The sequence below is a fragment of the Lepidochelys kempii genome, chromosome 8 (genome assembly GCF_965140285.1).
Source record: "Lepidochelys kempii isolate rLepKem1 chromosome 8, rLepKem1.hap1, whole genome shotgun sequence".
Classification (NCBI taxonomy): domain Eukaryota; kingdom Metazoa; phylum Chordata; order Testudines; family Cheloniidae; genus Lepidochelys; species Lepidochelys kempii.
Genome location: NC_136387.1, coordinates 8,435,973 through 8,463,937, shown reverse-complemented (window position 1 = coordinate 8,463,937; position 27,965 = coordinate 8,435,973). Strand labels below are relative to the sequence as shown.

Below are 27,965 nucleotides of genomic sequence, written 5' to 3'. Positions count from 1 at the left end.
TCTACTAGCTTAATCCATACCTCACTGTCTCCACTGCTCTATGGTTTCTGATTCAATTTCAAATCCAAGAGTATAGTGGTCCTAAAGAGTTTGAAAACTGCCCCTTTGCTAAACACTAATAAGTTTCTATCTTTTCAACTTTCTCCCTTCCCCTCTTCAACGAGACCCCCCTAATACCTCAGGGCCAAATTCTCCAGTCCTTAAGGAAGATTCCCACTGAAGTTAATCAGAGTTTTTCCTCAGTTAAGGACAGTAGAATTTGTCCCTTACTTTTCATCATTCCTATAAAAGTCACACTGATGAAATGTGGGTGGCCAGAAGACATTTTAATATTTTAATTATTTTACACAGTTTGTCTGTTTTAACAGTTCCTGTCAAGTGAGAGGCCTGGTTCTCACACACAGATGGCCATAACAACAAGTGTAATCATTCACTTACTTTTCTTCTCATTCAAATCAACAACAACATTTTACACAGCTTAACAAGCCTGAGAATCCAAGAATTTGGCATCCAGTATAAGCAGAGCATATGGCCAAATGCATGCTGCCAGCAAAAACAAAAAGAGAAGATTTAGAACACAAAAGCTTCCTTAAAGCATAGAGTGATTAGTGCTCAGGAAGACTAATTCTTAGAAGTGATGGACAGTCATCAATAAAGTAAATAAAAAGGGGAATAATTAGTAAAATTGTTATATGATTAATTGTTTAGTGACTTTGAATTGCTATTCAGATGATTTATTGTGTCAGTAATTTGGTTAGACAACAGCTCACAAAAATAGAGGAGAAACAGGGTTTAAGATGTTGATTCTCTATCATGACTGTAAAATACTCTACATCAAAACATAATTAAGGGATCACATTCATTCCAGAGGAGCATGAGAGTCAGTAAGGGCCAGATTCCAACACCCTTACTAACATCAAGTAATAACTGGACAGTATCATTGAGATCTCAACTACTCAGTGGCATCAGTATTTGGTCCTCTATGCCAGATGCCTTATGTCAAAGCAAAACTGGGGCACTGGACTATATGTATATTGGGCTCTAACACAGGTAAACTCTACCTAACAAAAAACAAATCTCTGCTCCGGAGGGCTCTCATCTAAAGACATGAATACAGACGGCAATGAATTTAAGAAACAAAAAGAGTAGCATGTACACATTATTGCTGAAAAGCTTTATGAAGGAGGTGGGTTACCCACACAATCCATTTATGGTGAATTTTCTCTGGCCTAATGTCATGAATGCTAATTCTCTCACGCTTCACAAGAATTTGAAAGTTCAGTGCTGCACCCTTCTCAGATTCTCTAGTGACACCAGTCTGGAAGGGTGGCTTAGTCTGAACAACAGTTGAAGGGTGGCTGGGGCCTGCGTGGAAGCATGCATCAGGCTGTCAGTCCACATTTCAACCTTGTTTGAGAGAAGATGATATTCAATATTTCCTGGTCTGCAATTATCTAAAAATCCTTCTCTCATCATCAAAGCTTTGAACCATCAGGTGTGAATTTATACATTATTCTCTGACTCTCTCAGCCTGTATGAGATCAGCTACATATTTACAGCTTATATGAAATGATCTAGTGCTTGAACTCAGGGGGCAGAGGAGAGGGGAGGGGAAAGTGATGCAGCACTCCCCCAAAAAGTGATGCCATGGTTTAAACTTTTCCCTGTTTTTTTCAGCCAGAAGCAGGAGAAAGGGGGTAGGATGCAACCACTGTGAAAATCACCCATCTAAAGTACTGACAGGGCTCACAAAATGGTGAGTTAATAGAAGTGAAGCACTGTTGGCATTGTTGCTCAAGGGAAAGAAGCTGTCTCAATTTTCACTGGAGCAGTTAGTCCTATGTTGATTGCCAGTCTCCACATGGTAAACATGGAAGCTGAAGTTTAGACATCAAGAAACATGCAAAATGAGTCATCTCCAGCTCTGCCAATTCTTGTTTTGGGTTGAAAGGAGAAGAGTTTGCAGGGGGAGCTTGCACAGGAGAACAAGATCTGTAATAGAATCCAGCACAGTATTACATTTGCAAGGGGGAAGGAGCGTGAGGATGTCAAATATAAATAGCTTGATCTCCAGTGTAATGAAGGAACCTGGATTCTTTCCTTCCCACCATTAACCCATTTAACGTCTTAGTCAGCTGGAAAAGTGCTAATTGGAACCTCTATTCCTAACAAAAACAGAGGTTTTCATTTTAATTATGCAACTGACATTAAAGCACAAACAGTTTTTTGGTAAGAAGGAAAAAAAGGGAGGGTAAATGTAAACTGTTTTCTGAGTGGAAGAGGAGACAACTCTGCTTGTAGTCTCGCCGCTTTTTCTGGCAGAAGGGACAGTCAAAAACAAGTGTAATTTCCAGGAGAGGAAGTTTAAATCTATTACAGTAAAAGGTTCCACAGCTGATTTCAGCTGTTCTTTGAATCAAAAAGTGTACACGCCAAGAAGCCACTGCGTTGCTAAGGCAGCAGTTCTCAACCAGGGGTCCGTGGCCCCCTGGGGGTCCACAAGCAGCTTTCAGGAGGTCCAACAAACAGGGATGGCATTAGACTCATTGGGGCCCACAGGAGAAAGCCCACACTGCCCTCACCCCACCACCCAGGGCGGAAGTCAAAGCCCGAGCAGCTTAGCTTCGCGGGGGTCCCTGTGACATGGGGCCCCAGGCAATTGCCCTGCTTGCTTTCCGATAATGCCAGCCTTGGCTTTTAGATGCAGAAAAACAGCTGTTGTGGCACAGGTGGGCTGTGGCATTTTCATAGCATGTTGGGGGCCTCAGAAAGAAAAAAAGGGTGAGAACCCCTGTTCTGAGAGACACTGGCATTTCCAAATTAGTCTGCAAGAGAGGGCTGGTAAACCTTTCTGTGTCCGATCCGGTCATAAGAGACAGGAATTGCTTGCTCTATTTAGGGCATATCCCTGTTTTTCAGCCCAAACATTTGTAAGATAGTCCCAAAGTCTGTCTGTATGTTAGGGTCTGTGCTTCTCAACCTCCTCCACGCTGTGCTGAGATCCTACCATGGAGACATTTATTTAGACTTCCCCATCATGGCAGAGCAATGCAGGTCTGGGCCAACCTGTTCCATCTGTTGAAGCATATTTAGTTGTGAAGGATAAAGTGAAGGCTGTCCCATAACAATGGGCTCTGCAAGCCAATAAAAGTTTCTTTGAGTGGCGAGTCAAGTATTCTCTCTGCCCCGTGGTGACTAACTTATCCGACTGTCTCCTAGAGAAATGGAGGTCTGTTTTCTCACTGGGAAACTATCTGGACTGCCTCAAGTGCATATTAGCCTTGTCAAAATACTTTTTTCTTGGTCAATTTTTTTACAATATCTTTTAATTTCAATATTTAATAAATTCCTTGCTTTTATGAAGGAGGGAAAAAGAAAGGATCAGCTTAGATCATCTTCTTGTTAAAATGGTGCAAGAGAGGAAAATAGCTGCTAGGTCAACTGTGTATTTGATCTTTGGTTTGTGTGTCAAAATTCAAGAATAATGTCAACTTCATTGGCACTGAAAGATAGGAGAGTTCTTACCTCTCTAACAACAAAACAAAAGAGTGCCAGGTGGCATAAGCCGTCGCACTACTCTCTGTAGAAAGCAGATGGATTGTAGCATGCAAATCTCCTTGCATGAATGCTCTTATTTCTTGTTTCTTTCTCATGGGAAAGGGCTAGCTTGCCTAAGCCAAAGCAAATGTCTCAACCAAAAAATACTAGTTTAAAAACCCTGCCAATAGATTTACAATGATTTCATGCAGTTGGAGAAGCCTGAGGCTAACAGCGGGGCTAAGAGACTCAGATACAAGTAAATAAATCATCAGCTGGAAAGCATATGCTTTTTTAGGTCAACATGCATTAAGAAGATCTAAGCTTTTTATAGTTGCTCCTTATCTGCATATCTTACAATGCAATTTATGCAATATATTCAACTTCATATTAAGACTCCTATCCCACAAGGATTTGTGTACATGCTTCACTTTACACATGGGAGTAGTCTCATGAAAGTTAATGGGACTGCTCAGATTGCACAGTATTAAGTGCATACGTAAATCCTTGCAAGATCAAAGTTTTTTAAAAAGCAGTATAGGGCCAGATCCTGCAATTCCTCCTTCCTCAGACCTCCCTCAGTGCTGTTAAAAATTAGATTTTGCTGCAATGCAAAACAATATATGTAACAAAAAATAATACTTTGCATGACAAAAGGCAGGATTTTTCACAGTAATATTTCCTTTTCCGCCTGGGAAGGAGAAAGCCATGAAAATATTTTGTCATTTCATCGCTAAAAAGAGTGAATTGTCAGCCTGTTGCAAATGAACAAAATACAATGGGTTACATTTCTCCATTTGCCCAATGGAAATCCATTTGAAAGTGCGGGAAGTGGCAAAATCTAACTCTTTAGAGTAATTATTTCCAATAATTCCTACAAGTATATTGGACTTCAAATGGAAGCATCTGAAGATAAAATGACAGGCAAAAGACTGCTGCTGGAAACTATGGATGAGTTTTGGTAAAGCTTGCTTGATCAGACAAATATGTAAGACATTAGAAAATTTAACAGTTTGTCCTCCTTTCATTACTTAATCTTAGAACTGTGTCTAAGATATGGGCTGGGAATTCAGAACAAAGACTATTATGCTGCTGTACAACATCTGCTGAAAACATTCTAGTTATCTTGTCTCTATCGTAGGTAGTCTTGGTCCCCTGACAGTTCCTTCAGTGAAGGAGAGAACAGGCTAGATTAGATTCTGTTCAGTAACATCGACTGAGGTTCGAAAAGTTCAGAGAACAGCTATCAGTACTCTGCAAGCAACACTCTGGTGAAAATCTTTGTCCTTTAAGTCTGGTTAGTCTCCAAAACAACATCACAACCATTTCTGGCATTCAGTTCCTTCGGCCGCTGCAAAGCCAGAATGTTTTCATGACACACCAGTAGTGTTTAGATTGGCCCATCTTAAAATGGGGACTGGGAATTAATGCTGATAGCTGCAAATCTCAGAAATGGAAAACAAATGGATCTTTTTGAACCAACAACTTTAGTTGATTATTGATGGTTGTTCCTTTTTTGCCAGACATTATTCCAAAGAAAATATGTGGACAAAGTTTCAAGTTATTTTCCTCTTCCTCAGACTCTGATCAGGTAGTAAGGAATGTGTGACCTTCCATTTCATATAAAAGGAAATTGCAAAGGTAGGGCTTGACTCTCATCTCTATGTACTGTGTGAATGATACAATCACACCCTCACAACATAATCTGTTATAGAACAGAGATCTTGGTATGGTCCAAAGTGGGTGATGACAGTACATGCATCAAAAAAGAGGCTAAAAAATAGAGGGCAAAGAGGCAAGGAAAAGATGGCAGGGAGTTTTGCCGATTTGCCTGTATTCAGAACCACCAAGTACCATCACTTTCCTGATAAATATATTGTTCAAATTTAGAGCCAGCAAATTCAAATTTAAGGACACTTTTAAAACTCATGCTATTGTGAAGAAAACTTCAGCTCAGTCTTTTGAATACTAGTTAACATATTTTTTAATTTTATATAATTTTCTAAGGATCTCTTGGAAGAATACAAAATGTTTACCAAAAAAATCCGGAACGGTGTCCTTAGGGATAAGATGTTTATAATTCTATTATCCACTAAAGCTTCAAAATATGCATAAACTCTTGCATCTCCCCTGAACTATAAAATAGCCAATTTATACAGTTAGCTATAAAATTTTTCTCTGGTCTGAAACTCAGTATGCAACATCTCAGCTGAGGTACATAAAATTCTGAAGATTTTTGTTTATAATGGAAACATTGGCTGATCCTTAACCATATCGTTGCAAGTGCAAGGCTATTATAGTTTGTTAATGTCCTTTGTTTCTTCCAATTTTTGTGTGAAGTACTAAAATGAACTGATGGGCCGCGAGGAAGGGAGAGCTAGCAAAAGGAAAATAATTATATTTTTCTCTGGTTTCATAAAAATATTTAATACAAAATCATGTTACAGACCTTAGACACGCGTATTATGTCCATCCATGTGAAACATGGAAGACCAAGCAAAGTAGTGTTTATTGTCGGAAAAAAGATGAAGTTCCAGGGTTTTTTAACCTTCTTCCATATGAAGCTCCAAATTATTAAAGGCTGACGTGCTTCAAGGTAGGACACAAGAAAGGAATGTTGAACACTTAGCAAGTGACAAAATGGCAGCTATCCCTTATCTTAACTAATTGTCTAATGAAGTAAACTACCAATGGTGAAATGGGAGTTTTGCTATTGTCTTCAATGAAGCCAGGACTTCATCCCAAATGCATAAAGTAGTACCAGCTGTTCCAAAAGGTGCCAGTTTGTTAAGAGAACAACAAACAATTCACTTACTATCTACAATATAATTACTATCTTCAATATAACCAACTGGTATAATTTTTATTGGAGTCAAAACTCAACCTTCTCCTGCGAGTTATTATGGATGGCTCCATTTTGCCAGTTCTCTTTCTATCTCTGCTCACTACCAATCTGGTAACATAAAAATGCTTAACTACAGTCATAGAATAGAGAAATAGAAGAGACCTCCATCCTTCTCATCAACCGAGGCAGGTTCAATTAGTAAAGTTTGTTTTGAAGTGCTTTGTCCATTCAAAAGCCTGTCTCCAACATATTTGGAATAAAACTCATGTTTTTATAATATTTATTCAATTATTTTGACATTCAAATTTTGTGCTATACAGTAATAACAGTTAAACAAGTAACCATTTTCCAGTATAGATTATGTTCAATACTGCATTTGTTAGATTTATTAATTGCATAAATAGCTAATTTTATATTTTTAACCAAAAATAAAGTCCTGGCTAATTAACTAAAATATTGTCTTAGGTTTGGGATTTTATTTTTCAAGTTTTATTGATACATTTCCCACAGGCAATATGGTGTTACATAATAGGAATCATCTGGGGAGGAGAAAAAGAAAAGAGATTGGGTTCCAGCAGACCACAGTGTACAGGGGGAAAGAATTTAGAACCACATGACATTTTTATCCAAAAAGAGAGGTTTCAAACCACAGCAGCAGCTACTAACATGATTTACTTGTTGTATAAATTATGCTGTCCATCAGGAAAACGGTATCTCGCCTTTAACACCCTCTAGAAAAATCCTTTCCAAGTAGCAACACTGCCCCGAAAGGGTCATTGTATAGACTGATTGTTCCAAAGCCCAAGGATGTCAGGAGGAGTATTTCCATTAACCTTAATGGGTTTGGGGATCAGACCCTTAATGAGCATGCAGTTAGGTCTGTAAAAGGGTAACTGATAATTACTATATGGTAGGGCTGAATAAAGTGTAGTTTCAAAAGAATAGGAACTAGCCCAAACCTTTGCCATCTGTAAGTTTCTCTCCCCACTTCCAAAACTCCTAATATTTCCCTTCGCTCCCTGCAAACCACTAAATAAGCCTCCAATATTTCCCCCCATAGCGTTCACAATGGGCCCTGGCTTCTACCTTCATAATAGTCACTAGCTGCTCTCATCTTGGTGCCCTTGAATAGGTCTCATAGTCCCATCCTCCTTCGAAGCAGCTGTCAAAAGACTCAAAAGCTAAGGCAGCCTCTCTCATGTGTCATGGCCACTGCTGAATTTGTGGGTCTTCTGATGGTGCTGTGTAATGCACTGTAGGGGTGATTGTAGGGGTATAGGAGCTGTGGAAGTGTCATAAAAGAGGGAGCTGAAGCCTACTGAAGAATCCTGCAGAGAGACTGAACAGAGAAAACAAAGATGGGGCTACTGTAGACATAGGCACCTGACTCTTTGAATGGTATCCAGCCTGAATTTCCACACCTGCTGTACTTTCCCCACACTTATACTTACATTTGGGCTGCCCTGACTATCGTTACTGTGGGCTTAGTTCAACTGTAATCTCTGAAATCTTATTACTTTCTGTTGCCATGGCTGCCAATAAGCATCACTAGAGGTGTAAACACAACCACACCTTATGACAGATTATTTGCAAATGAATAACCCCTCTTGTGGCCATATCACTATGATTTGCAAATAAGTACAGATCTATCGATGCTTAGATACTACAGGGACTGGTACTGAAAATAGGTTAGATCGCTAGACAGATGTTACATAGTACAGATCAACACAAATCTCTAGCTCCAGACCTCATGTTGTTGCAACCTTATTTTCTCTCTCTACTTTTCTTCACAGCTCAGATTATCCCATCTCTTAGATAATTAGATTTTTACTAGCAATTCAAAAGCCAACGCTTTTGGCCAGACTGGGGCCCCTGGAATGCCTTAGGTCTAAGCAAACTCTCAACTTGACTTCTGGTACAGCTTTGAGCTAAACACTTAAACTCTCTTCCTCAGTTTCCCCCCTCCATTCAGCTAGATTAAAATACTTTTTTTCGAATGATGTGAGGATGAATGAGTTAAAGTTTGTAGAGATGAAAAATGGCAATGGCCAAATATTATGAGCTACTGACTTGAAAGGTATTAAGATACTAAGCCCCTCTTTGTGCATTCTCTTTTTTATACTATACAACAATGACTATCCAAATCCATTATTCTGTAGACCACTTTACAAGACACTGGCATCTGCACTTGAATCACATCCACACAATCCTCCCAATTCACAACTTTGACAGTCTTTTCTAGGTGGTGTGCAGTGAACCATAGTTTGAGGACTACTAGTGAACATTTTCTCTTCATAAGTCTTAGTCTCCAATCTTACCACTGTTGTGGTCCTTTTTTGTATTCCCTCTGAAATGAGTGGACCAGATTGCACACAATTTCAGACAAGGTCAAACCAGAAAGAGCAACGCCATCTTGTTCCTAGATTCCTGATGAAATCCCCCAAATGCGCGAACACATACATGTACGCCCAATAGCATAAAAAATGCGATATATAGTCTCACCTTTCCAGGCGCGCACATAGTCCCATCCAGTGGCGGTCCCTTCTTTGTTTTGCAGAAGTAAGGGTTATCGGGATGGCTACACCACAGCTGCTTGCAGGGATCAAACGTACGGAACTACGACACAAAAAAAGCAGAGTATATGTTGCTTCTGGAGATGTCTGACACAGAATTCCATTAGAAACACTCTCTGCAGTTTATTTTCTTCCAGCTTTAAAAGAGGAAGATGTTATCACGGAGTAATAAGGACCACTTAATAACAGCCCTTGGCCAGGTCACATTTGAGTGGAGTTTTCATGAAATATCACTGACTCTGGTAGTGAAATCCTGCCCTGAGTGGAGTGATGCTGGAAATGTGAGAGTGGGTTCATCTTAATGCCACAGGATAGAATGGACAAGGGCAATCAGACACCATGTGATGAGCTGCATGCAGTAGATGGTAGTAGACATTATTTATCTGTATAACTGCAATGCCTAGGAGCCCGAGTCATGGACCAAGACTTCACAGCCCTTTGCTAGCCAGCAAAGGGCCTGACCAGACACCTTAGCTAACAGGCTATATGCTGTGCTGGGGTTGTGGTGGGCAAAGGCAAGACAGTTTCCTTGTCTACTGCTCTCGTGAGTGCTAGGTACATAAGCTGCTTTACTGCTGTGTGTATGTGAATGGCCTGCCCAAGCCCTCTTCCTTGCTAAAGACACTTGTGCAGCACAAAGCTGGATTTATCACTATGTTAAATTGGTGCTGCAAACAAAGGACTCATTTGCACAGGTTCCTGAGAGACTGGTACCTTAGTGGGAAAGTGAACAGAGTTGATACAGAAGTTGAAAGAGTAGAGATTCACCCATTTTACTCAAACACAGATTGGCCACTAGGTTAATAGCAGTTATTTGAAGAAGGTACTATTCAAAAGAATACATACTAGTGACTTTCTCCCAGAGTAGCATCAATGGGATTGTGTCCAGACATCATAATACAGCTGATGCTTAGACTTTCCTATTCAATGTCGGGAGTCGCTGTGTTTGTCATACACGTTATCGTTGATGAGTTTCGAACCAGAACTCTCACTGTGCGTGAGCAACTGCCACACCTCCTGGAAGTTCCTCTTTGCATAGCTTACAGTTTAGTCCCACTTTTAGGAGATGGAAGTGGGAGGCAAAGCTCTACCATATGTCTCAAAAGATCATCTTCCCTCAGGCCAAGCCAGTAGGAAGTTGTACTAATCCTGCCTGACCTCAAAAATGCTCTTTGCATATTATGTTCATGGTACAAGGGAGACCACTGCTTCACTGAATGTGCACGCAAGCTGTCCTATTTGCCTTCAGCACCCCTTGCCCACATTAGGAACAACAATACATGATCCTTTCAATAGAATTGGTTATTTTTGTGCAAGATACAGCATCTTGCCTTATGTGAGCAGTAAGCGTGAAACATTAAACAAACAAGTGATGAAAACCACTATTGTTCCTCTCTAGCCTAGGTGGGAGTTTTGCAAAAAAAGAAGTAAGCAGACACCAGCACTGTGCGTGGCAGGCTAAATGACATAGCAGGCTTTGTGTTTCAAGCCTGGAACCGCTAATTAAATTAAAGCATAATAATTTCTTGACCTCTGATTAAAAAAAAATAAAAGACCCAACAAGATTAAAAGGAGTTTCCTTATCACATCAAAGTTAGTGTATTATTCCTTGTTTATAGTTAGCTGGATACAATATACTTCATGGCAGCTTCACTATAATTAGGGTTTCTGTTTTTCAGGGTTTATTAATTTCACTTTCAAGGTTTATTGGTAGCAATTTTTGAGTTTTATGTAGATGTCCAAAAGTTAGAGGTTTGGGGGGGGCTCTCTCTGTGTATATACTGTAATGGGTAATATATATTGTCACAGCTTCAGGGTAATTTCACCTATATTTCCCACTTCCATGCTCTACTCCAGGCATGCCCATTCAGGTGTCAGGCCTCCAGCCATCATGTGTCTATGGGTAGGGACTCTTGTCTCACTTTCTTCTGAACAGGGGTGGGGGTGGGGATGGGGGCGGGCAGGAGAGAGGCAGGAGTTAGGCTGCACAGCTCCCTGACTTACACTGTGATACCTCCAGCAAGCCAGTTTGCCTAAAGGCTAGAACCTGTGCTTTCTCTCCAAGGGCTATGACCAGCGTATTGCCAGCAGTTACAAGTTATCACACAGCTCTGTCTAAGCAAGTGTCCTTTTTCTTAATGCAAAAACATTACAGAGAAAATGCAATAAAAACAATTAACAGATTTAAACACACACTAAACACACCAGGAGTCACCCATCAGTCTTATGGGGCCCTAGCAGGCCAAAGTCTTTCCAACCCTTCTGCAAGGGTGGGGTTCCCCTTGGAGAAAAGGTCCTGGATCAGAAAGAAGGCCCTGAGTCATTTTAAATGAAGCTTTGTTATGCCAAAAGCCCCTCTTTTGTCTATTGGTATTTGGAAAACCCAATTTGAACCAGGATACGTAAGCCTCCTTAGGGGATGGTACCTCTCTGGAGGTGTTTACAACCTGAGTGATTCACCTTAATCACCCCCTACTGTTATTAGTTCCTGGAGGAGCTAAACACAACCGTCCCCGCCGCCAGAACTGCATATAATCTACAGCGATATATAAATCATTCATAACCGTAATCCAATGTTTCTCCAAAGATACTGCATGTAGTTGCAATATCTGTCACATATATTACATTACTCATGACAGCAATATATACTGTAATGAATAATTTCTTTGTAATGTTCCCTTGTGCACATGTAGGAATGTAGCACTAGGTTAAAGTGCGCTGCAGAACGTTTAGTGTGCACAAGTAGGGTCTATATGGACCAATTAATATGCAACATATTAGTGTGCTTTAGAAATCACACCTCCATAGTCCACAGTACTGCTCTTTGTAGACAAGCCCTTAGATGCAAGTAACCATTTCTGGTGTTTTTCCCGTGTTTATTGGATAATCACTGACTTCTTCTTTTTTTCCCTCATCAGGCTGTTTTTATCAGTGTTTATCCATTAAAACCTAAAATCGGAAGCCTTAACTATAATGTCCTTATTAAGGCCATTTCAAGAACAATTACAACACGCCTGGATGAGGAATAGCAGAACTCAGCTAAGTACTTACAGCAGTGCACATCATGTAGCCCAAACCAAAATCGAAACGGCACTGCTCATTCATGGAGTAGTGAATTCCTGGCAGCTGGGGAAGGGGAGGCCAATCATGTTCAAACGGATCATCACGCAGACAATCATAGGAACTGCAATAGGCAAAAATTACAGTAATAGACGGGAATGTGAGACTTTTATAGCTTTTGTGATTTCTTTAAATTTTCATTCCAAACAAAATACAGGGTATAATTTCTCAGATACTGGTTCATAAAGAACAGTTAGTATTTCAGTTATGCTTACATGGTATTTACCATGCTGTATCTGCATTTAACATGGGACAGCATTCGACCTTTTATTTTTCTTATGTCTTTCCATTAGAATTTCCATTTAGCTTGCAGGTATATTTCTGTAACTCCCCAGAGTCCCTATTTGAAAAGAATCGAGAAAGAATCCTCTACAAATGAGGCTGAGAAGAAAAGAAAACATTTAATTAATTTTCCATTTGTGGAATTTCTTCTTGCCGGCTGTCTTTCAAGTAAAGCTTTAGAACCAAAAGTCAGGACTGCCACCCATGAATATTGCTGAGCTCCATAATAAATTCCTATACACTAGACCAGAAGAAGCAAGTTCACGTACAAGCAAATGTACTTTTTGGCCTTTGCTTTATTAAACCGTAGGGCTGTTCCATCTTTATATTTCTTCTGACAGCTTTCCTCTCTTTACAGGATTCTGACAGGGCTTCCTTCCTTCCTTCCTTCCTTCCTTCCTTCCTTCCTTCCTTCCTTCCTTCCTTCGTGTGTGTGTGTGTGTGTGTGTGTGGAGGGAGGGAGAGAGGGAGGGAGGTGTTCCTATTACAGATTCTCCTGGTATCTTAAACACTAGTAACACTGCAAACACATTGCCTACAACGAACTTGAAACATACATGGGGAAGACTCCTGGAGCACAGAGGATCCAAACTGTTTCCAGCAGTAATGGTTGACTATCGTGTAACTGTGAATTTCATAATTTCAAAGCTACTTTCTCAAGTGTCACATGGTGGACAGTATCCCTGCTATGTTCACATGTAATCTAGTATTATCTGGGGACATCACAAAATTAGTTACATTTAACAAACCAATTTCTCTGTTTTTATGGCCATAATTTTCCTCTCATGTTATTCATCATATTCACAAGAGTAGTTCTTTGGCTGTGAAAAATGGTAACCAAAAATCCAATTAGGATCAAATTCCTTGTGGATTCTGTAGGAAGACTAGGAGTGTCCTATATCTGGCAATTATTCAGGTCATTCTAATGATCTCAATGAACAAAGGACAGAATTTTGAGTCTAGGTCTACTTTAGAACAAGACATCATACTCATCTCTTATCTGTGCAATATTTTTATTCATAGAAGCATTTTACTGTACCCTGTGGTTAAAAAATAAATCAGAGCTCTAGACCAGATTACTTTTATTTAACACAAATAGCTTAAAGGGATTTAACTGAAAAAACTTTCCCCTCATAATTTTTTACTTATTATTGCCAAAAGTAACACTTCATATACCGTAACTTAAAAAGAAGTGAGAAAATAAAGAGTGGTTTCTTTTAATTGGTTTATTTCATGTATTTTTCAACTTTTTTCTAAGCATTTTCAGAGTTTCCCCAGTATATTCAGTTAATAGGTTTTCCCCTGTTGTTTGTATGTCTTTCACACAGCAACCAGAGAGAAAAAAAGATTTTTTTTTAAAATAGGAAAAATGCGATTTTTAAAAACACATCCATTGACAGGAGGACACAGAAGCAGACCAAGTTCTTTTTTTATTGGCCTTTTGAAACTAAGTTTCAAGTTGGTGGTTTCTCTTTAAAGAGGAAAGGAACATAGAGGAGGCTGTTAGAAAGCATGGGAAATGGACTGGCCTTTGTAATGACAGGGTATTTAGAGATAAAGTAATCATAGAAAGAAAGCCTTAGGGCCAAATTCTTCCTTTTGGTGTTCTTGAGAGGCTGCCACTGAAGTCAGTGGGAGCCCTGCACGTACATGGAAGGGCACATGCTTTCCTCCTTAAGCATCCCAGTACAATGCAACTGGCTCAGCACAGCTTTAGTACTTGGAAATGCTGCTGATATGTTCTTCTACCAACCAGAGTTGCATCCAATTCTCCAGCTACCCTTACAACCGAAGAGTGTTACTCAGATTAATGAGACAGGTTTTCTATCAGCTGCAGGGTGGGAGGAAGCAAGTTGGTAACAAGACCAGTAATCATATTTGCTTGTAGATTCGAGGATGACAGTGTACATATTATCAAATTTCAATAACACTAATAGCTGTACTTAAATGAATAGTCCATCTGAGCCTTTGTTATTTGCATCTCCTGGAAAAGTGTCTTGTTCCCAGCAGGATGGGGTTTGGGATTTTTTAAAACCCAGTCTTAGTAGCTAATAAAAGCACAAAGTTCAAATATGACTCTCAGAGGGGCTTTTAAAAACTTCCTAGCCAAAGAGAGTCAGATTCATAAGTTACTCACTGTAGATATCTGTTCAGCTCTTGTTGGCTACAGCGAGACCAGTGGAAACGATGGAACGCAGCCTGGACAAGGGGGGCCATGATGCTCCCCATTCGGACCTCATCCCCACACCTGTTGCCCTGGCCATCATGCTCCATGCCTAATCTAGAACAGAAGATAGGAGAACAAGCGTATTTTCATCGAGGGTAAAATCAAAAGACCTAAGTGGCTTAGGATCTTTAATCCCACTGAAAGTAAATTGGACTTAGGTTCCTAAGTGACTTAAGAAGCTTTTAAAACTTTCACCCCGAGTGACAGCAACTTTTTATTCCTTTTTGCTTTATTAAAAAAACCCCCCACAAAACAAAACCAATCTCCCCCTTGCCCTGTGTCAGGGGGTTCTACTGCATTGTTCTGAGACTGAAATTTGACTGATACTGGGGTCTTCTTTCAGGAGACACACCACTGATAACTAACTGTATGGTAACATGTTCGGACTAAAGATGATTTCAAAAGCTAAAGACATCTTTAGTGATGTATCATCCATTCTGATCAGATGTTCCTAGTTGCTGAAATGCTGAAGCCAAGAGTTAGTGATACGAGAACCAAATCCATGTAGGAATCAATTCCATGTCCCTATTTAATTAATATGCACTGTAGGATTCACCAGACTCTGACAAGTGTTCTTAATGTAGGAACAGTAAAGCCCCATTCAGTGAAAAGACTTCTGGGATTTGTGATTCCACTGAGGAGATGAAGGCATCTAAATGAATGTGCTTTATTCCTGAAGAAACTGAGTCATCCTAAAATAACAAAAGATTTACCAGCTCCCTGCCTGGAAACAGGTTCTTACTACACCAGCAAATAAAATAGTTGTATCCTTCAAATTAATGTATTAGGAAGTGGATGTAGCTTCAGTTCTTGGCATATGTTATTATGCTGTAACATACAATGTACCCTCTTTGAGGTGTTATACAATATTACTAGAAGGTGATGCACACATAGAAGATGTGACTATATTTACTGAGAATTGCTTTCGAGACTCATGTCTTCCGCTATAGCAAAGAAATTATTTTGCATAACAATAAATACTTTGCTCTTCTGCCAGGAGATCGGAATGCATTTTGTAGGCCTTTATCAGTTTAGCCTCAGAATGAGCCTGTGACGTAGGTAAGCATGTCTCCATTTTACAGCTGCAAAAGCTGAGAGAGAGTGTTTAATGGGTTTGTCCAAGGTCACAAAGGATTTCTTTGTCAGAGCTAAGAATGGAATCTAAGCTTAACTCTTTAGTCTTGTATCTAAACCACAAGGACATACCTTCCCAACACCACAAACAGTCCCCAGCATCAAAGACATAATAAGATAGAGCTTTTCAAAGTACTTACACATGCCCAGTTTCATGGGCCACCACAAATGCAGAGGAAAAACCATCTTCATGGTTGAGGGTGCAACTTCGTACAGGATGACACATTCCAGTAACTGGAGCATAGCCTAAAAAGAGAAAGCATGACTCAAGAAGTAAGTGAATCTGCGTGAGAGAATGTTTATGAGAACTCTTTATACAACACCTTCATCTAATCTCTACTGCTGTGGCACTTGTGGTCTTGCAGCAGCACAGAAGTGAGACTTACAGAAGTGTCATCATCAGGCTTCCAGAAAGGGAGAAGCATGCTGCTAGATGTCGTAAACTAACATGTCCTCCTAGACCCACTTTACACTATTCATGTTTAAAATTAGTTCTTAACAGCCACATAGTGCTTTACATTATTCTAAGCACTGAATGAATATTAGGGGCCAAATTCTATCCTGAACAATACTGTGGACAATCTTGGCCCTAAACACTGAATCCTCATAACAGCCCCGTGATGTCAGTAAGCAAGCATTATTATCTCCATTTGGTACAGATGGGGAAACCGGCACAATAAGGCTGAACAATTTCTCCAAGGCCACGTAGGGTATGGCTACACAGCAATTAAATGCCCATGGCTGGCCTTGTCAGCTGACTCCAGCTTGTGGGGCTCGGGCTGTGGGATGTAGACATCCAATGATGGGGGAGGGTCCCAGAGCCCGAATGGCTACAAGGTGATTTTTAGCCCCACCGCCTGCACCCCACAAGTCCGAGTCAGCTGACCTGGGTGCCTACAGCCACGCTGCAGATCTTTTATTCCAGTGTAGATGTACCCATAATGACTCAATGGCAGAGTTGGGATTATAAATTTAAAATTTCTGGTTCCTAGCCCCATGTTCAAACCAGTAGACCACATTGCCACTCCTATGTTATAATGCCGCTAGAGTATTTCCCCTTGTTCGCTAATAATATTGAGTGACCATTTTTCTTGAGGGAATGCCGGCTGTTTAGTCTTGAGACACACTGGTCTTTACATAAGAATGTAACATTATTTGAGATTCAACTCTAGGCATAAGCATACAGGGATCAAAGCAATAAGATTTCTTTGGCTTGAATAAGAGTAAAGACATGTTCCTAAGGTGACCAGATACCCTGATTTTATAGGGACAGTCCTGATATTTGGGGCTTTGTCTTATATAGACACCTATTATCCGCCCTTCCACATCCTGCCTTTTCACACTTGCTGTCTGGTCACCCTACATGTGCCCCAAAATAACGCTATTGAAACAGAGAGGTAAAACAATAGAACAATGAGAAACGAATGTATTCCTAGCGTAGGTCACCTGAAAACAAATAGCACTTGGCAAAACACTCACACTAAGGATAAATGTTAGTGGCTCCTAAGCTAAATTAGCTTTTTCTGAATGGGGGAAGAAACCCCAATCAGTAATTGTAATATTTATAAGTCATTTGATCACTCAGCATATGCCTTACCTTGCATGCCAGATGGGCCAAAATCCTGCCTTGTGAGAAAAATAGCATGGTCATGATATTCTGCATGTGCAGTGTCAGGCTTCTGTTGTAGATAGGCCCAGCGACACACATTCTCCAAACTCTGGGAAGGGTTCCCAATCTCTATTAAGCTCATGGACTGGATATTCAAAGAAGAAAAAGATGATTATTTCATCGTTTCATAAATTATAAGGCCAGAAGAAACTATAGATCATCTAGTCTGACATCCTGCATATCACAGACCCTTAATTTCACCCAGATACCTCTATATGGAACCCAAAATCTTTAGTTAGACCAGAGCATTTCAGTCCAATTAACTTTGGCCAACCTTCTCAACTTGTTACCTTTGAAAATATGCTCAGACATTTGTTCAAACATTGTATGAAAGCTCCATTCATGTTAAAGGAAATATTGCAAGAAGAAAACTTACTGTATGAACTATGTATGGAAATATCACATGTCCATTCACACATTAGATATGGCATTTTTGACATAATTTATGTTGCCTACAATGTATTGCAAGAAAAGATCACGGTTAACTTGGTAACAAACTTATGAGACATGTATTACTCTCTATTTAATCTATCTGTATGTAAGCAAGTCACACTGGATTTAAAATATTGAAGTGTCTAATATAGTTTACTGTACATAGAATCTAGAGCTGGAACATTCTCATTCAGTTATCTTCCTGCTAGTGCATGATTGTTCCTCATTATACATTTCCTATGATTTTATCCAGATGTCAAGGAATGTGGCTTCCATCAAGTCTTTCGGCAGATTATTCCATAGGCTGCTAGATCTCACCGTCAGCAACTTGTCCAGATATTCTGCCTACATTTTCTTCTTCTTACAGAAACCTATTGCTAAATTCTCTGCTAACTTCAGCAGAGTCACACCAGCAGAGAGTTTGGCCCATAGAACATAGAGATGGAAAACACCTGTTTGCCTTACTTCTAATGATAATAAATAAAATAAAATAATAATAATAATAATAAATAAAAAAGCATCATGATGACCAGCGTCCCCTCTATTTTTTCCCCATGCATGTGCGGAATGAATTTTGTTTTGAGCACCAATATGGAGGTGATGTCTGACATATCACCTCCATATTGGTGCATGCAACAAAATTCATATGGTGGGGGTGAGGCCGAGGGGTTCGGAGTGTTGGCTCCTCTCAGCTGCAGCATAAAAAGTTTCACAATTTCTGAAGTCTTCCAGCTACTCCATGAATAAGAGTACACAAATCAGACTGGATTACCAGCCTCACAGGTAATCCATGGTTTGGTGTGGAGTAGGAAAGAACTAATGTTAAATCTTCTCTGCTTAAGTTTCAATCAGTGTCACTCACTGAAGTGCTGAGGGAGTTTCCAATTACAATTTGCATATTGGGTCTTTGTACTTCTTGGCGGGTGAAGTTTAGAAGGGAGATCTTGGGTCCATTATAGGTGTATTTGGAAAGCAAGGTGATAGGAATTCCTTAAGAAGGGTTCGTACAGCATCTGCTTAACCCTCCCCTCACCATCTTTTGTTGTGGCCAATCTTGCAAATTATCACCCTGTCCCGAAAATTGCATTTTTGGGGGGAAATTTCAAAATTTTGGTTTTTTTCCAATTTGGAATGGAAACAAATATTTTGAAATTTCCTGCAAAAATGAAAATCCAAAACTCATTTTGGAATTTACTTTATGTTTTTTCTCATTTTTATATTTTATCATCATTATAATTATGATTTTACATTATTTCATGACAATATATCAGTTGAAATATTCTTTATTTTTATTTTATTTTAAAAATAATTAAGGGCAGATGTTACTCAGTACTGATTGAAATATATTTTCTAGATCAAAGTGTCTCCGGTTTGTGTTGTAATGCAATGTAAAAATATAAAAAATGAAAACCTGTATCATAAAATTTTGGAATTTTGAAACAAAAATTTGAAATTTTCAAGAAAAAAAGTTTCCAAATAAAAAAATAATCATTTTAATGTTTTTTTCTTTCATGGGAAATTTAATCAAAACCATTTCATTAAAAAAAATTGGTTTAGTCAAAACAGTTTTTTTCTGACAAAAATCTATTTTGAATTTTTTTCCAATTACCTCTAACGTGAGGCTGCTAGAAGAGTTAGTAAGAGGACACTCAGTTCTATGTCTCAGTTTCATCAGATGTGGATGGTGCAATTACTTACAAGCATGCAGCCAAGTTTGGAATTTGGACTACAGTTACTTGGCTAAGACTCATCCAGGATAAGAGAGGAGTAATGGTTATTGGCTGAGGAAAGCAACTGGAAGAAATGGCAGATTGATGGAATATGTGCATGACTTTTAAATCAGCAGTGCAAGGGGGCAGAGGAGTTAACAGTGTTTTGTTGGGCCTTTGAATGCTATTGGATCTCCAGTTAGGTGCAATGGCTAAGTGTGCTTTTGAAGTCTGCACTTGTCAACAATGAATTAATACAATTCATCCTACATCTGAAGACCACTTGATAATGGCACAAAATGTAGCTGTCCACTCGTTAAGCAGCACTTCCTATGGGGAACATATTATATCTGTGATATCTAGTAAGCACTTAGGCGATTCAAAAAAAGTCAATGTGTGTCAGGTGTGGTGTAAAGGATAAATACCCTTGAATGAGGGGCAAAAAGGGGTATTTTAGAGTCCAATCTTAACATTTGCTTTTTTAAAAATAGCATTTTCTTAAGCATTTCAGGCATAGTATATTCAGCAGTGTGCAGTTAATACTTATGAAAGGTTACTCTATGTGGGATGATATAAAATGGATGACTAATTGATCCATCCTATGTCTTCCAAAATTTGTACAAAATACACATGTGAACTCTGGCCTTCCATTTGCACAAGTCATGTTGCTAGGACAACAATGTTACCATAACAAGAGCCACAGCAATTTAAATGTACATACAGTACTATAAACCCTTATCATTCCAAAGTACTTAATGGAGAACAAAAACTAGCTTGTGCCAAAAATGAGAGAAAATAAATATGATTTATGTTTAGACATAAGGATGTATTTATCATTTCTTCTAATACAGTAAAGAGGACATGAGAAGGGAATTCCTAAAAGAGTTGTGGGGGAAAATACTGGAATAAGTAAAAGAATGGCCTGCCAAATTGATGTCTGGACTTTGGCAAAACAAGAATGTTGAAGCACTGGAAGCTTTGACAATAACAGATTAATAAATTAGGTAGAGAGTTTGGATTCAGACATCAGAATGCTTTACACAAAAGATATGGTGCAAATAAGCACTTATAATACAAACTCAGACACCCAATGGCAAGTCCATTAAAGGGATCGCCAGTGACATAGGTAGGGAAGCTATGATCTCAGTTAGCAGGAAGGATTTCTAGACAGGGAAACCATTTGAGAGTTCACATTGGGGACAGGAAACACTCAGTGCACTTTCTTCACTAAGACATAATAATTATATTCAAAGGTCTTTGAGTATGAATATTCACTGGTCCATTGGTCACTACTCCTTATTCACCACAGGGTAGCATCAAGCAATGGGAAACCTGGCTGGATAGCAGACAGTGCCTCTCTTGAATAACTGCTTTTTGCTATTTAGCAAGGATTCCCAAAACGGATGAGGCAAGGGTGCAACCAATAATGGCCATCACAGATTCTGCTAGGTTCCTGGGATCCTTCCAGACTCCTGGAGTCCCACTAGAGTCCCACTTCCACCCTGCTGAAGAGAACTCCTTAGAAATCCATGGGAACCATAGGGATGGTCCTGAGTGTTACAGAGGAGGGTAGGCATGGCAGATGGGACATGAGATATGGTGGAGATGGTTCATGGAAAGACTTGATGGACTTGGGGTGCCCAGAAGTTGAGATACCAAGATAACATAACTCTTTATGCTACATAACTCTTTATATTATTTCCCATTGTAGACAAGAGCTGAGCTTCCCCCACGCCCAGGTAAGGCGACCATGGGTTGAATTGGTCCCTGTGCAAAGAAAATGAGACTCAGAGGAAGAAGAGTAAAACAGGAGTAGAAACAGACTGGGCAGAAAAAACAAGACTCTGAGTGAGGCAAAAATCCATCCCTGTTTAGTTTGCAAACACAGAGGCATGTTGGCTAGCAGGCACTTGCTGAGTAGGAGGTGGAAGAGGCATGTGGTATTGGTTGCTAAGGACATGTCTGTGCTGCTGGCTTCCAAGAGCCTGCAGGTGCTACAACTGGCTAGGATCTTGGAGAGACCTGAAAAGAACATATTCCCCAGCAGGACCTTGGAGAATGTTACTCAGCTGCCAGTGGAGAGAGAAACTTCATTCTCACTGCAGCAAGAGAACCAGGAACTTTTGGGGACTGCAGGGGGCAGGCGACAGAAACATCATGGGATGTCTGCTGATTAGACAGGTCATGGGTAGGGGAACAACCTACCTGTGTGGAGGAGAAAGCAGGGACAGCTAATAGTTAAGATTCTGCCCTGTGGAATATTAGAAATATTGCAAACATTAAAAGTTTTTATAGAAAAAAATGTAATCCGAAGTAATCAAAAATTTTCAGGAATATTAAAATTGGGAATCTCTGTGAACCACATATTGATATCAGGGACATGATCACATTTTGGTTAATTGAGGGTTTTAGTTAACTGGGATTTGGAATAACTGGCTTTGGTGGTATATTAATGCTGATGAGTGGGTATCAAATGACAAGAATGTAAAGAACTTTGGCTTGTCTTGCTAGAAAAAAGATCTTTCATAACTCATCCATTAGATGGTGCTCCAAGAGTAACAACTGGCAAGACACTGCCATTCTTCGGAATTTGCAGAAGCTCCCTGGGGGTGAGCAGGGGAACCTTAACTTGTTAGATTTAAAAGCACTGATAGTGAAAGTTAGAGTACAGCAGCGTGTATATTTTTGAGGCAATCTAAAATCTATGCTTTTCCTTTTCTAAATAAGCAAACACGCCATAAAATACTCTGTTCACATTATTTCTATATGGCATTTCTGTCATTTATTGTATATTAGATTAATTTATTTATTCTCTCCTGTCATACTGAACTAGATAAGGAAAAATAAATAAAAGAGAGCATCTGGTGTCCATGGTAACCACACTAACAAAAAGAGCTCACTCAGCAAACTGACATTTTGTGTTTGAAGGATTTCTAACACTTTTTGATAATAGTGATTTCTCAGTTGCTAATTCTACATAAATATAAGTAAATCAGAAATACAAAGTACAGTGTATAGGGTCAGCCAGTGCAGCACCCCACAAGGCCCTCAACAAAATGAGTTGAGAAACAATATGCAATGAGTCTGATTTAAAATTAAGGTGATTCGTTCATTCCCACAGAAGGAGAGGGGATAAAATACCCCTCCACCCCCGAAATAAACTAATGAAAAAGTGATGCAAACTTACATACACAGCAACACAACAAGCAAAGCTCAATACACAAATAAATAATACTTAGGGCCTGGTCCTGCAACTCAGTCTACACCTGCATGGAGTCAGGTGCATGCAATTGGGGTCCGGGACCCTATCTTCCTATGTGTAGGTATAGTGCCTCGGACAATCCTGATTGGTGCTTTTAGGTGTTACCACAATCCATGTGATAAGCAGTAACAAAAATAAATTAAGGAATGACTGATTAAATAAATAAATACCATAGGTAACAGTTACTATTTTGGCAAAAGTGCATCAATTCTATAAGCTGCTACTAAGGGCCTCCTGAACCTATTGATTTCATTGGAAGTATAGGGTGCTCAGCATCTCATCCAACTGAGCCCCAAAACCACAGCAGACCCCTCTCTAAACCAGCCAGGAGCAAATGGAAGGTGGTCAGGTCAGGTCATGCACCTCATTCAGTATCGAATAAGCTTGTCCTTCCAGCCTCTCCATACTTGTAGTTCCACCTTAGCTACATTACTCACATTACCCTGCTGTGAAGAATGGAGAAAAAAGGAAGCTGGCTCAAAGCAAGCCACTGCTTGCCAGCATGGCTGGCTCAGTTACTTCCTATCCACACGGAGGCATCATAATACCATTTGTCATAGTTAAATTTGAAAAAAATAGATACACAAGGATAAATAAAACATCATGTCATGAAAAGATATGGGGTGAAATCAATCAAATCCCCAGAAGTCAATGGAGCCAGGATTTTAACCCTGGTGTCCATTTGGTGAACTGCGTCCAGAGTGATCCTAGAGGAAAATCTTTCCTGAATTCTTTTCCATTTGCATGATGCCTGTGATGGTTAATGTGTGTCTAACTTTCTCTCTTGCTGTTATGAGACATCAACATATTCTAGCGTACTTGCTACATTTGTACAGAAGCAGTATTGTCTGATGGCCTCAGCATGGTGGTGGAAGCCAGGAATGTAAGAATTCTAAACCCTGGTCTGCCAATTACTTGCTGTGTTGTACTGGAACATTCATGTAACATCTTTGTTGCATAACTGTGAAATGGGAATAATAATCTTTACTCACCTACTTCACAGGGAAGTTGGGAGAATACATTAGTTCATGTTTGTTCAGCACTTTGGAATATAAAACACTATCTAAATCTTATGAATTATTACTACAAATTGTCATTTTTATTCATTCTCATGTCATTCATCTTGTCTTCTATCATTTTCTCTGTGAGGTTTTCTGGTTGTTATTTTGTTTATTTCACTGTGATTATTTTAATATTAGATTGGATTACAGAGCTGTTATATCAAATAATATGTTTGAATTATTAATTTAGGTGGTGGGTAATAGCTGTCCCCCCAAATCTATCTGTAATTTACGAAGTTGGGAATAGATCTAGCTACCTCTGATATCAATAGAGCAGGAAACAAGCCCTATTTCTTTTTTCTTTGAGTATTCTTCTTCCCTATATTCCATCCAAAAAATCTAATTACAGCAACTGTAAGCCCCCATCACTGCAGTATATGGGAACTTCAAAATATCTCTGTCTTTACTGAATGTTGAACATTCCGTAAGACAATGAATACTTTTTTTCAGAAAGGAAGACAAACATGAATTATCATATATTATTTACAATGTTGTTGTAGCCGTGTTGGTTCCAGGATATTAGAGAGACAAGGTGGGTGAAGTAATATCTTTTACTGGACCAACTTCTGTTGGTGAAGGGGACAAGCTTTCCAGAGGCTCAAAAGCTCGTCCCACCCACCAACAGAAATTTGTCCAGTAAAAGATATTACCTCACCCACCTTGTATCTCTCATGAATTTTGAATTGAATCCAGATTAAAATTAGAAAGAAACAAACTAAATTAGACAACAGTAATTGGGAAATATGCATCTGACTGAACAATTTTCTTCATGATTCCTTTGCTGCCATGGTGCTATAGTTATGGCACATACATCCCAAAAAACCCATTTTCAAGTCACTGAATAAGGACAAAATCATTGTTTGCTTTACGTGCCTGTTCAGGGGAGTGAGTGGAGAGAAAGTGTCCCCCTTCTCTTTTGCATGGGCTAAATGTTTCAGAGTACAGTGCAGAAAACAGCCTCTGGAGGACCAATATCCCATGTCCTACTCACAGGTATGGGGCAAAGTGGGGACTGGGTGGAGCCGTGTTGCCATGCACCCTCAACGTGCCTGCTGGTGCAGTTGCATTTATGCAGAAGAGCGGGTAGTAATCTGCTAAACAAGTGATCTAAACAAGTGGGAATCCAGGAAATGAATTTCAGAGTAGCAGCCGTGTCAGTCTGTATTCGCCAAAAGAAAAGGAGCACTAGTTGGTTAGTCTCTAAGGTGCCACTAGTATCCTTTTCTTTTTAGGAAATGAATTGTGACTCTCGGTCACAATTTGTTCCCGGGTTTACTCCTGGGGCAGCACAGCTATATGCTGCCCTTTACTCAAGACATATTGTAAAGTCACAGTCTAGCCTTAGTCCTTATGAAAAAATAACAGTTCTCTCATGCTTGGCTTAATTGCAGAAGCAATAATTTGTGCATGAAAAATGTGCCATCTCAATCCAACTATCTCAGATGTTTTGATTTCAGTTCATTAGATAGCTGCAATATGTTATCACAACGAATGTAGAGGAGCAACTTCCTGTATCCCTTCTATATTTGTTCATTCTCATCTAATTGCTGAAATTTCAAGGACCTGAAACTTTCAAAATTACAGCTGGGTTTATTTTACTGCCCCGAAAATACTGAAAATGAGTGCAGTTCAGTGACTGTGATGCCTTCAAAAAACAACCATTGAAAAGCTGGTTGCTATGCAACCCACAGTATTGTCTGTATTACCCTCACCAACAGATGACATATTGTATAAAATAAAATAAACCTTTTTAAAAAACAATACAGTGAAAGGCTGTTTGGGGGTGGGTGGTACTTGCAATAACTCACAACTGTGTCACAACCTCAAAGGAAAAACAGTGCATCACTCATCCATGCCCCATCTATTATGGAACCCCAATGTAATTATTATGATTATTTATCATGCTAGTGATCTATATACCAAATTGCGCTGAATGAAGCAAGCAAACCTTAAGGTACCCACTGGAAGGTTTCTAAAGCAATACTTTCCTCAAACAAGATTACGTGGTGATATTTTCACATAGTGAAGCCAAACAGGCCATTTTACTCTTGCATTGTTTTAACTTGCGCACATCCCTTTAGTTCTAAAACTGCTTCTGCTGGCACAACTTTAGAAGCCTCTTTCCCACCCCCCCACAGAACAGATTAAAAAGGCAGGGGCAGTACAATGTCCTTTCCCTAACAACCCTATTCTGAAGAGAAATCTGGGCCTGGTTCTCATTTACACTGAGACTCCTTTACACTGCTCTAGGTAATGGGGCCTCAAAGTAGGGGGTAAATTACAATTATATAAAATTACACTTATTTAAAGCCCCCTTTACACTTTCAGAATGGTGCAAAGAGGCTGGAGTGTAAATGAGAACCAGGTCCAAAACCTCTGGAAGAGAGAGCGGAGCTCAGTCTCTATGCTCATTCAGGAACAGATTCTGATACCCAAATGGTACCTTACTCCACATACAATTCTGTTGAAATCAGTGGGGCTACTCGCAGACTAAGATGCTACCCATTGGGTATCAGAATCCAGCTCCGGGTTACTCACTACTGAGCCTGCCAATAAAAGGAGCGGTTGGCGCTAACTGCAATGGTCATTTTTGTAATGTGATCATATGCCCATTGGAAACTTGACTGGGATCACCTGCTCCTTTCACACAGGCCAAACAGCCATTACAGAGTGAATGTTTTCATCCTCTGCTAACCTAGTTGGGATGCAAACTAGTGACACAGAAGCACACTGCTTTCTATACAGGTCTGCAGTATCAGTGAGATGCAAATTATTAATGAACAATATTTTTTGTTTAGATTTTTTCCCTCTTTTCTTCTTGAAAAACAACCCACCCTCTTCTTGGAACGCAAACAAGAATCGGAAAGTGGAATTGGGATCTACTGTACTTACTGTATTTCAGCAGATAAACCAGCAGAAGTTGCAAGATATTAGATTATTATAGATATATAACTATACAGAGATAGACATAGCAATGCATACATTTAATACATGGGCATTACAAAACAAGGCATCTGATTGACTGATAAAGGTTCCAGCTGCATGGGTATCTTCTACCACCCCAACTTGAGAATTATTAGCCTGTTTACATTCTCTCAATTATTATCCATATAACAATTATTAAGTTATTTCCCCTATTTTAACCCAACTTTCTAAATATACACACTATGAACGCTGGGCCATAGAATGGCAGATACAAACACTTTCCCCACACTCCTTTCCTTATCTTAGCATTTATATATCACTTTATATCTCCAAAACACATCACCCTGTGAGGCAGGCAAGAAAGTATTACTATCTTCAATTTACAGAAAAAGAAGCTCAGACAGAAAGGTCAATTGACTAACCCAAGGCCACGTGGTGAGTCAGCAGCAGAGCCTGGATTAGAACTCAGGGCCTCCTGACTCTCAGCAAAGAGCTGGTGTTGTGCCAGATCTTCAGCTATGGTAACTCAGTGCAAGTCTGTTGACTTCACTGGAGCTACACCCATTTATACCAGCTGAACTGACTCTCTATTGTTTATGGATACCATTTAGGCCACTTGCATGTCTAAATACTTAGCTGACTCTGCAAATCAGGTACGACTCATGAATGTCCAAATGACAGTAACTGTAGTCACAAAAAGGCAAGCTAGATCATAAAAATATTTTCACTTGAATAGTTGCAGGTGCTGCTGTACCTAAGAGGAATTGGTAGGGCTTGTCCTCATTCAATGAATGTTATAAACATGCTTATAACTCTCCTCCAGTTTCCAAGGAATTAGAAGTTGCTCAGACAAAACTGGGGTAAAAGTACTAAAGGCTTTAAAGTAATCCCACTTTCAAAATCACTCATCATTTCAATGTTCTTTACAGGAGTGTTGCTTGTAAACTGACCCATTCCACAGAAACAGCAACAGAACTGTAGAAAATAAAAAAAAACCCTTGTAATTCTTAATTTTGATTTGATTCTGCAAAGTGCAAGACACTCTGGCCCCAATCCAACAAAGCAAATGCTTAACTTTAAACATGTGTCGTCCAACTTTACTTAAGTACAAGCTTAAGGGATTTGCTGGATCAGAGCCATTGTGCTCAGCAGAACTGAGCCCACAATGCACTTACTGTATGGTAATATA

The 27,965-nt window shown here is 39.5% G+C and overlaps 1 protein-coding gene across 1 annotated transcript in view; it reads right to left on the bottom strand.

The window, feature by feature from the left end:
* The window catches only part of ADAMTS2 (ADAM metallopeptidase with thrombospondin type 1 motif 2), a 258,738-nt gene that overhangs the window by 29,691 nt on the left and 201,082 nt on the right, over positions 1–27,965 (bottom strand). The window contains exons 6-10 of the mRNA XM_073355401.2: positions 17,316–17,472; positions 15,859–15,964; positions 14,495–14,638; positions 12,007–12,139; positions 8,885–8,998 (exon numbers count right to left, since the gene is read on the bottom strand). Of these exons, the coding sequence (XP_073211502.1) occupies positions 8,885–8,998; positions 12,007–12,139; positions 14,495–14,638; positions 15,859–15,964; positions 17,316–17,472 (654 nt within the window). The remainder of the gene's footprint in view (positions 1–8,884; positions 8,999–12,006; positions 12,140–14,494; positions 14,639–15,858; positions 15,965–17,315; positions 17,473–27,965) is intronic.